This window comes from Tasmannia lanceolata, unplaced genomic scaffold, assembly GCF_043159265.1.
Source record: "Tasmannia lanceolata isolate RefF3 unplaced genomic scaffold, GAP_Taslan_0.1 ptg000012l, whole genome shotgun sequence".
Lineage (NCBI taxonomy): Eukaryota > Viridiplantae > Streptophyta > Magnoliopsida > Canellales > Winteraceae > Tasmannia > Tasmannia lanceolata.
Genome location: NW_027518689.1, coordinates 36,501,130 through 36,512,078, shown reverse-complemented (window position 1 = coordinate 36,512,078; position 10,949 = coordinate 36,501,130). Strand labels below are relative to the sequence as shown.

The following is a 10,949-nucleotide window of genomic DNA, read 5'->3' as shown; positions in this document are numbered from 1 at the left end:
ATTTCCTGCTTTACCATTATTTGATTACACATGAAGAAGAGTAACTTGAACAATTGCAGCTCAAGATTTATCTTCAGGGACTTGCAATTTATAATGTACCCCTTTACACAAAGCTAGAGCCATATCATTTCCCTCTTAATAAATGTGATCTATTTGCCAATTTTGCTTTTAAGTTTTAACCATCCATTTGCAAGACGGAGTCTGATTTGTGGGTCCAGCCAAATGGACACGTGTATGGTCGAATGGCCAAGTTGTGGGACCCCTATCAATAGTGATCCCTTTCCCATATATTTCATCTTGAAAAGCTCTGGTGTGTGATTTTTAACGGAACACCGCCTCTCTCTCTCTCACCGGTGACCATTTTCACCGGCTATCGTCGGTAGAATGTTCGCCGCGGTCTCTCCGGTGAGGCCCACCGCAGTGTCTTCAATAACACTATCCTGCAAAATAGCCCCAATCTCCGTGAAGCTGCAGAGAAGCCAACGCCCCACGCCCCGAAAAGAGAAAGATGAAACCCTAGAAATGGGGGGCGTAGGCCTTGCCGTTGTCTCGGCTCTGAAATCGGGCCCATCGCACAAAGACTCGCAGTCCCAGGCCAAGACGCGCCGCTCGGGGGGGCGTCAAATGGCTTCCGAGGAGGAGCCCAGAGAATTGCCGCTCAGCGGCTCCGATATACTATTAGCTTTACAGAGAGCTGCTGCTCAGAAAAAGAATAGTAACAAAGGGTTTGGTAGGAAGGGAAAGCAGAAAGGGGCGAGGGCGAGGGCAATTGCGGAAGGAGATTTTGCTGCTGATTACAGTGATGTTCGGCCCTTGAATATAAGGAGTGATTGGGGGGTTCGGTTGGATGAGATGGAAATGCTTTTAAGAGAGTTGCAGAAGCACGAAGAATGAGAGATTGTAGAAAGAAAGAAAAGGTAAAACGCAAGGTGAATTAAATTGCCCATTGTGGTAATACGACCCTTTTTAAATCAATGTTATATAGGTTTTGATCATGTTCTGTGTTTGATACATCGAATTTTTGTATCTTAGTTCGTTATCAACTTCTTTTATCTCTGTAAAGGCCACAAGGAAAAAAAAAGGATTAGAAATGGAAGAAGAAGAAAAAAAATAGGAAATTAGCTGCACAGTCTCCCTTTGATGAAAACCCTTGATTCCGCGAACGAACATGTTTGAGTATGGATCGTAATTGAGCGAAACATCTGCTCATCGAAAAGTGGTCTTAAAGCGAAGGTCTTGACCTGGAAGGATCGAAGAGAGCGCTAGTAGATCGAGCTGTAGGTGCATGGACTTGGCTAGTGAAGCACAACCACTCATCTTTCCATAGATAGTGCTACCCTAGAGTAAGATGAGCGACCCCGGTGGCAGAAAAAAGATTAAAAAAAACTGACACTGTTTTGTTATTCAATGAAAATGTGATCTCTACATACACCACACGTCCATATTTATAGATTCTCAAACCTTCTTCTAACTCAATTCAAGCTCATGTCCTAACCTTTCTCAACCCTTCTTCTAACTCGATTCAAGCTCATATCGTAACCTTTCCCAACCCTTCTTCTAACTCGATTCAAGTTCATATCCTAACCTTTCTCAACCCTTCTTCTAACTCGATTCAAGCTCATATCCTAACCTCTCTCAACCCTTCTTCTGACTCCATTCAAATTCCTATTCTAACCTCTCTCAACTGCACTTCTAATCCAATTAAAACTAGGAATCCTAACTCCACTATAACTCTTTTAAAACAACTGGCTTCTAATTAGAGTAGGACTAAGAAATCAAAAGGAATATATATATATATATATATATATATATATATATATATATATATATAGAGAGAGAGAGAGAGAGAGGAAAGTGAAGCTACACCGCCGGCTTAAAATACAATGGGCCCACATTGTTTTGGTGATCCAAACCATTCATTTGATTGGCCCTCACATAGATAGGGTGTCCACCAAAAATCAGCTCCATAGGATCATCCCAACCCTTCAAACTGTGGAGGCAAAAATGGACAAATTTGTGAAGGTTTTTACACGTTCATTTTTGCCTCCACAAATCGTAGGGTTGGGATGATCCTATGGAGCTGATTTTTGGTGGACACCCTATCTATGTGAGGGCCAATAAAATGAATTCTTTGGATCACCAAAACAATGTGGGCCCATTGTATTTTAAGCGGGCGGTGTGGCTAAGTTAGCTACACCGGCGGTGTAGCTTCACTTTCCTCATATATATATATGAAAAACTGTCCTACATCAATTCATCGCTCGACCATACAGTCAACTACAAACCCTGTGCTAAGGATCTCTCGGTGAGTTATTATCTCAACCACATCGGGCTGCAGTGGGTTCCACCTCCATATGGTCTCTTTATGCTCAACTTTGACGGCAGTGCTCTTGGAAATCCGGGGAGGGTTGGCTTTGGGGGTGTGGTGCAAGACTCAAGTGGCCGCACAATTATGACTTTTCTGGGCCCCGCTGGCATTTGTGATGCTAATGAGGTTGAGGCGAGATGATTATTGTTTGGCCTCAAATGGTACGTAGCGCACAACATCAGGCCGCTGATCGTTGAAGGGGATTCATCCAATGTCATCGCTTGGGCGTCTAACTGTGGGGGAGGAGGACCTTGGAGATTATATCATATCCTCGACGAGATCCGAGATTTGATTCGCATCTTGCACCCAAAGTTAACTCATAGAAGAAGATCGGCCAACTCAATGGCGGATGGCCTCGCAAGGGAAGGGGTGGATAAGCCCAGCACCCTTGGCATCGTTTATGATTGCCAGGGGCATTTGTAGTTTAATATGCCTTTTTCATATTACGGCATGTGATTATCTGAGATAACTTCTCTATTTGTACTCCGGGACTTCTTGTCCCTCAATGTACAATCCTTTTCTTATGAATAAACTTGTTATCTTTAAAAAAAAAACAGATTATCTCAACCACAACAAGTCTATCGCTGATGCGACTATCGCTCAATGTTCTATCTCAAACTTCGATCTAGTCTTTTTATGCATTGACCAACTCAGTCATAGTGGTTTCACTACCGCCACATCCGTGCATAAGCCTCCCCCTCCTATAGTGATCTATGTTGTGTTCTTTCAAGTTAAATTCAAAGTGTAGTTTTGGAAACTCATTTTTGTTTTGTTTAGTTTTATTTATTTATTTTACTTTTGAGAGATGTAGTGCGGACAAAATTGTAATTTTGTGTCCGAGGTCATTTTGCTCATTTTCTTGCCCTAGCTTGCACATGTGTTATGCTCCATCCCTTCTTACTTCCCCCTCCTATTTCAAATTCAAGCCCTTCCTTGAAACTCTAAACCCACCACCACTTCTCTAAGCCATTTAGTCTCCAGTACACTACTACTTACCTAAGCCATTATTTTTCCACTTTCCATTGATCAAGTTAATCTCATTTACTTGCTTTTTTCTGGGATATTTGTAGAGATTCTCCTCTAGGAAGATCTCCATTGAAGTTCCTTGTGTGCAAGCTGGTGATTGTGATGTGAAGCAAAGTGCTAACTTGCCCTGAATTTTCTCCATGTTGGGAAGGTTTCTTTTTATTGTCTTTATCTTGTAGTATTGTTCTTTTATTATATACTGGATACATTAGCCTCATCGCAGAAATGGTCATGGAAATGGTCGAGGTGTCAACCACAACTGCAGCCCGGCCTAGGTACAATGATTCTATTAGAATGGATCGATTATGTTAGATTTGTTCTAAACTAGTGTAGACACCACATTTTGCTGTAACTCTGACCCGAAGGTAGTCAGCTGCTATTGTTGAATACCTATGATGAGCATCGCAGCCACACTGGCGCAGATTTTGTCTTATTAATTGAATTCATCTGAGATGGCTGCTCTCACATGCAACAGCCGAGCTGCCAAATTCCTTCAATGATGGTCCCTAGCAAATCCCCTAGCATATAGTTGAAACATCTTTTTTTATTGGGAATTGACAAAAGGACCAATTGAGTTTTCAAAATGCTTATTACTTTCAAACTATGGAGGGGTAAGTAATTTTCAAAACACTTCCACATCCTCTGACGCTTCTTCTTTTTTTTTTTTTAATTTAAATTCATGAAGTAAAACTCGTTTTTTCTTATTTTCACCATAGATTTTAGTCCCACATCGACCAAAATCTCTTTGGACAAGAAATATAGGCCTTGTATAAAGGGTTGATTCAATTACAAGAAAGAAGGATCTTTTCTTAAAAAAATCTGGGAGAAATTTCTGAAGTAGTGAACAGAATTCCTAGTATTACTCTTACATTTAGGGCCCCTTGCTTATTTTTATACTTGGGGATTTGCTAGGGAGCATTGCAGAAGGCATTTCGCAGGGGGGCTGTTGCATGTGGCTGCTCTCTCATGCAACAGCCCTCCCGTAAATGCCTTCTGCGATGGTCCCTAGCAAATCCCTTATACTGCCAATAAGAGAAGTTAAAAATAAAAAGATGAGTGACTATATCAAAACGAGCGAGTGCGGATATCATCTCCGTTAGAAAACATTTTTATAGGCTTACAAGTTACAACCATTATGCTTCTTGCCCTCCCGTGAAAATGGCACACTTGCATGGTAATTGGGGCCGCTGATCTAGTGAAGCCCATAGAATTTGTAGGACCCAAAGCAAATAGATGATCCTAGGCCCTTGATCAAAAGTGAAGACCCCTCTAGGATATTTCTTGTTAGATCAAGGCGCAGGTCACTATCACTGCATCTTGTAGAATTGTAAAGAAGAAAGTGGCCTTAAAAATAGCAATCCATTCGCATTTCTGTGGTCACCAAAAAGACACCAAGATTATTATTTATTGACCCCCACAAGCCACAAGCCTTTGTTACATTTTAGCCTCAGACTAATGAAAATCGCGCGCTTCACATTTTGTAGCTTTGCTCATCTCCTCCACTGCAACAAACCTACGGTCATAATTTCACGTTAAAAAAACTCTCTGACAGTTGCCTTATATTTCTTCTCTTAAACTAGAGATCATGTTGTTTAACTAGACCACCCTTTCTCTCCTTGCTCTGTTTGTCTCTCTATCGGGCAGATAAACAGAGAGATTCATGGAGCTCTGTGTGCCGGCCGTCCGCTTTCCGCCTCTTAATACATATCGGAAAAGGAAAATCGGTGTTTTTATCCGAAACGGGATAGCAGAACCTTCAGGAGTTCCAGCTCCAATGGGGCAGAAGACTCAATACAAGGATGGAATCTTCGAGAAGGTGTTTATGTCTCTCTTTGCCCGTAAAATGGGGAAGTTCGCCTCTGGTATAAATCTTGTTTTTCTTATGTTCTTTCTTGTAGCACTTTGCGTTCGAATTCTGGGTTTTTTATTTATTCCGGTGGGACAGGTAAAGGTGGGGCCGGAGAGAAAATGGGAATTGATTATGAGAGTTTCGTGGATGTGTCCAAGAGAGTTATGCAGGGAAGGTCTCGGACGCAACAACAGCAAGTGGTTAGAGAGGTGCTTATGTCTATGCTGCCGCCCGGGGCACCTGCTCAGGTGAAAATTTCAGTACAGCTCAATTGATCTCCACCCTATATATGTTCCATCAATGTGATCAGAACTGTTCATCTAGTCTCGGGCCTACCGCCAACAGACCATAATAAGTACAATTAAGGGTGGGCCATCTAGAGTGGGCCCCAGCAGATCAACGGTTCCAATCAGTCATGTGTTGTCCACTATTGACATAGTGGGTCCATGATTGATTGATCGATAAGCCTTTGCTTTGGATTTCTTATGGCCCAAAGATCTTGTCTATCATGCAATCCTGAGTAATGTAAAACACACGATATTAGGTGTTGGGATGAGATGATAGGCGTGATCTTTGTGTGATAAGAGATCCAAAGCAAGGCCCATCAAGTGAACGGTCAGGATCATTCAATGATGAGACCCACTTTTCCACAGTGGATGCATCTCATTGTATGACAAATGCAATCGATTTCGGTCTTCAACATCACTGGTTTTATTTTATCTTCTGATTGATAAACCCTCACTGAATGTGATGTTGGTGCAGTTCCGAAAATTATTTCCTCCAACCAAGTGGGCTGCAGAGTTCAATGCCGCATTGACAGTACCATTCTTCCACTGGTTAGTTGGGCCTTCTGAGGTAATTTCATGTTTCTCATACTTGCATACATCTGCTATCGTCTCTTCATTTTTCAAAGCTATATGTGAGTAGATTCTGTTTTTGCCATGCCCAGCTGTGTGAATTCCATATAAAATGTGAATTCTGCTGATACAAACTAGTTTGAAGAATTGATTTCATGTGTGCTTTTCCCAAGAATTCAATTGCATCTTTGAACCAGTACTCGATTACCTGCAAGGCACTTGTTTCACAACTATAAAATATATACCGATCTTTTGTAGCAACTCCTACCTGTAACGAATGGGTAGACCAACAATCATGAAAAATAGTTTTCTCTTGATTATAGCAGGATGTTGAAGCCTTGCATCAGCACTTGAATCCTCTTCGATGAATGCACTTTCCCAGTGTCTCACTCTGTCTTAGCTTCCAAAGCCGGAAAAAAATGGCTATTGATTTTGCTGTCTTTGCCCCATTGCTTCATGGTGAATTTATCTGATGATATCCTTCATTTAAGAAGATTCGAAACTTCCCCACTAAATTTCTCATGAAGAATAGATAAAAATGTTAAATGGGTGTAAGCTAATAGGTAAACATGTTCGCAGGGTCGGGTGGGGGGTTCGACTCCCGTCTAGATTCTTGTTTAAGCGCTTGTTCCCTTGTACTTGTGGTTCTCTTATTATTTATCGCAGTTTTTCGTTTTTCCTTGACAACGAAAATAGCATTCCTTAACGTCAGGCTTAGGTGCCTGTTTGAAAAAGGAATGAGCAGATCTAAAACATGACCTTAGTTCCTAGTCACATAGAAGCATTGAGCTGCCAAATTGTATTGATTTGTGAATCCATTCTGGTTACGTTACTTGTGGTGGATCGTGCATGGGGAATCCTTGCTAAATTTGCAACCATTTTAATCATTTCAGCAAGTCTAGAGGATGTTGGTGAAGATCATTTAGACATAAACAGCAACCACAAAAACTATTGGGATCATTTTTCAGAAGAGACTTTGCATGACGTCCTAGAGGCTGGTTCACCTCCTTTGCGACTAAGTAGGCCGCCTGATATCAGCCCATTCACTTTTCAGTGAATGGCTGAAATTAAAAATCCTGTTTTTCAGTTATACTAATCTCACAGAAAAGTGAATGGCTAATTTGGGGCGCATTTAGTCTTGACGGAGGTGAAATACACTCTGATTTCCTTTGTCCAAAATTTCTTGATGGGATGGGTTTATACTTTCTAGGGATTTGCCACCCATGTTATCTCTTGGTTGCATATTACATTGGGAAAAACCACTTGTCTTGAAAATTTTACGGCTCAAAATTTCTTGCAACTTGTGACCATTACTCACCCTTGTGCATTACCTATATTAGCTTGAAAGGTACATAAAACAGTTCTTTAAATAATTCATTTCCTTTTCTTTTATTTTTTGGATTTTTCATTCAATAAGATTCTGACCATTGTAATCTGTTTTCCCTTTTTCATATATAAGTCGCTTTGTTTCATGCAGATTTTATCTCCTTTTATAGTTTGAGCTGTAGGTTGTTAAGTATGCTTTCGAAAACCCTCTCTTCTAAATAATAATGATATCCTTGGACATGGTGGCTATTATTGAAGTTAAGGTATTCTTAAAGTAGAGAAAGAAACTTTTATGATACCTAAGCGTTTACAAATGAAAATTTCTGTTTGCCTTTTGCACATTCAAGGTGATTTCTTTACTTGTCATGCCCAATTACTTGTGCCACAACCACTAGTCATTTTTATTATTGTGCATGCAATTCCTTCTGTGTGGGCTGTGGATATAAATTAGTAGCTCTTGATTGAAGTTTGAGTTTGCAAGCCACAAAATGAACTTCTGGATAAGTCTAATACTTCTTGTACTTGACTTCATATGGAGAGAGAAGTCGTGATATGTTGTTCCATTTCTAGTTTTATTTTATGCCATTTAAATGAGCTATTTCTCTTCTGATATTTAGACTTTGTTATATACTAAGCAATGTGCAAATCTTAGGTTGTGGAAGTGGAAATAAATGGGGTGAAACAAAGAAGCGGAGTGCATATAAAAAAGTGCAGGTAAGAATCTCCCTACACAAGATTAGTTCTGCAAGGGATTAGTATTTTTCTACATTTTTATGATAGTTTTGTACAAATCTTCCTAATAGATTTCACTTTTTGATTATTTGGAAATTGATCCTTGTACCCCCCACCCCGCGTCCAACTTTGTTCAACGAACTCGCAACACAAGCTTGAGTTGGTCATAAAAAACCTTTTTATTTTTATGTCCTAGAAAAAAAGTTCACTGAAGAGAAACAATTTGTGAATAACTTACAATTAATGGTTTAATACAAAATTTGCAAGTTTGTCAGCCTTGAAACCAATCTTCGGGTATGAGACCTGCCTTGGCATGCCTTTTGGAATTCAAGTCTTTAGGTCCTGTGACTTAAATAATGGAGTCAATCATTGTAAATATGCTGATATAACTTATGTTTAGGGAAATGATATATCCGCCCCTTTTGATCACCAGGAACACCCCCTGTCAGTGTATCAATGACTAAAGAGGGGCTGTTGTACTTATGTCAGAAGAATTCAATGCCCTCTGATTGCCACAGACACTGACAGGGGATGTTCCTGGTGATCAAAAGGGGTGGATATATCACTTCCCTATGTTTATCGTGTTATAAGGCTAATTTAGACTCTTTGATAAAGTTCAAATTCTATTATTTATGACATACTTGTTGATTAAGAATCAACTCAAGGTAGGCTTTGAAAATTTTATCAAAATACTGACCTATAATTTTTTCCACATTACATTCTATCCCATAAAGGTACTTGGAGAACAGTGGGTGCGTTGGGATGTGTGTGAATATGTGCAAGCTTCCAACTCAAGATTTCTTCACCAATGAATTTGGCCTTCCGTTAACCATGAACCCAAGTATGTAAGCCTGTTCTTTCGGACTTGTTTTATGCACATGAACCTTCATTATCGTCTTATAATTGATGCACTATTTCAAGCAAATCACATTTTGTATGTCATGCTGAACTGAAGAACCTTCTTTTTTTTTCATGTTTATTTCTGATCATATCATAATTTTGTATCCAGTAATAACAACCACAATTTGTGTAGCTGTATAACAGTCAACTTCGATGTATCTCACTGAAAAAGATCAAATTAATCCTTTTCTGACTAACATTTAACATTGTTTGTAGACCAGGTTTCCTGATTCTCAAAATGGGTTGTGATTCTAGGAATGCTATTTGTATGGGTATTTGAACAATGTTGAAACTTCTCGCACATTGTCATTGCTAGGACAGCCTATAGTCAGGAATTCCCATCACTGCCTTTTGCTTTTAGTGTGGTTTCACATGTATCTCTGAATACCATCCATTCCACAAGTTTTACTCGGATTATAAATTATTATTCTTCCTATGACTGAGGAGAGTATATCTAGAAATTGGCCTGCATCTGTCGTGTCTAATCAGTTGTTTTTCAACGCAGGCTCTCTGAATAAAGATTCTTGTTGCATGTATTCCTGTACCAAAACCTTCATGTCACGTTCCCATCACACAGAAAATCATGTTCTGAACTATTTATGGTGATTCTTTTTTTTTGGTATCAATCATTTGCTGCCTCTCAAATTCTTCAAGTAACTTAACGGAATCCTATTTGAGAAGTCCATGCCACTTGACCAGATAGCAATTCGACATAATCACTAGGAATATGGACTTCTCTAACCTTGGTCAAAGTGAGGAAAAAAGAAGAAGAAGAGATGCCGATGCAATATGGTACTGATTACAGCTTGAACAGCATGAGAATGCATCCTTAGATGTGATACATGGTAATTGATATTATTATCTGACGTATATCGAGCTTTGTTATTACTTATGCTTGAATTTTATCATCTTGTCTCTTTTCATCTATAAATTTTGATGATGAATTGTGATAAGGTGTATCGCCAAAGTTTCTCAATATTATAGTCCATCGTTCACTCACATATAGTAATGATATTATTGTTGAATTTTTTTAGCTTTATTCTTAGTTGATCTATATTTAGCTTTAGCTTTATTGTTAGTTAATGTATATTTGGCTTTGGCTATATCATTTTTACTCCTCCTATGTGTAGATTTTGAAGATATGAGTTGTGAGATGATTTATGGCCAAGTTCCACCTCCTTTTGAAGAGGATCCAGTGTCAAACCAGCCTTGCTATGCAAACATGTGTAAGTTACAGAAGCTACACAAAAGAATGTACAGGATAATTTGCAGATTTTTAACAAGTGTATTGTCTACAGGTTCCATGGCAAATCCTAGCTCCACGATTTGTCATAAAGTAGAAGCTTGAGGCAGCCTTGGCCTTTACTTGTTGGCTGAATTGGAGAACACATTTCAAATTGATGTGCAGGTTTGTTAACCATCGGTAGTTACGTCAATTTCAACATGCTAATTATTCCACTCCCAGTTATATCTTGAGAGAACACCCATCACTTGGATTTCTATGAATAGCATATTAATCCAAGGCCTTGTCACAATGATGAAGTTCATATTTACATCAATAGCTTTTACAGTGTATGACTTAATTCTTTTGTAAATGCTTAATTGCTGGAGCCAGTGTGCCTATTGAACTTGTTAATGATAAAGAGACTCTACATTTTGAAGGGAAATTTATAGATACAGAACAAAATATCATGCTCTGAAGATTTGAAATAAAGTTATCATTCATGGCCATCAGAAGCATCAGAGTGACTGGGTATTGTATTCATGGAAATATATCTTGCAGTTGGAATTCATGTCATGATGCTGCTCTGTCACTGTTAGTCCACACCTTAGTTATGAATCTCGAATGGCCTGAACGTTCCATTCCAGAATGGGGAATATAAAAAAATGG

General features: G+C 39.3%; 1 protein-coding gene across 1 annotated transcript; it reads left to right on the top strand.

Annotated features, from left to right (window-relative positions):
* The first annotated feature begins 4,843 nt into the window (after positions 1-4,843).
* On the top strand, positions 4,844-10,745 carry LOC143888040 (beta-carotene isomerase D27). Its single transcript, XM_077392327.1, has 7 exons — positions 4,844-5,256; positions 5,340-5,491; positions 6,006-6,098; positions 8,079-8,140; positions 8,893-8,999; positions 10,189-10,284; positions 10,357-10,745. The coding sequence occupies exons 1-7, from the start codon at positions 5,055-5,057 to the stop codon at positions 10,404-10,406; spliced, it is 762 nt and encodes a 253-aa protein (XP_077248442.1). The 5' UTR covers positions 4,844-5,054; the 3' UTR covers positions 10,407-10,745.
* The last annotated feature ends 204 nt before the right edge of the window (positions 10,746-10,949 follow it).

Coding starts and splice junctions, on each gene's coding strand:
- LOC143888040 (XM_077392327.1), top strand. CDS start 5,055: ATGGAGCTCTGTGTGCCGGCCGTCCGCTTTCCGCCTCTTAATACATAT. Junction 5,492..6,005: donor CGCCCGGGGCACCTGCTCAG/GTGAAAATTTCA, acceptor ATGTTGGTGCAG/TTCCGAAAATTATTTCCTCC. Junction 8,141..8,892: donor GTGCATATAAAAAAGTGCAG/GTAAGAATCTCC, acceptor TATCCCATAAAG/GTACTTGGAGAACAGTGGGT.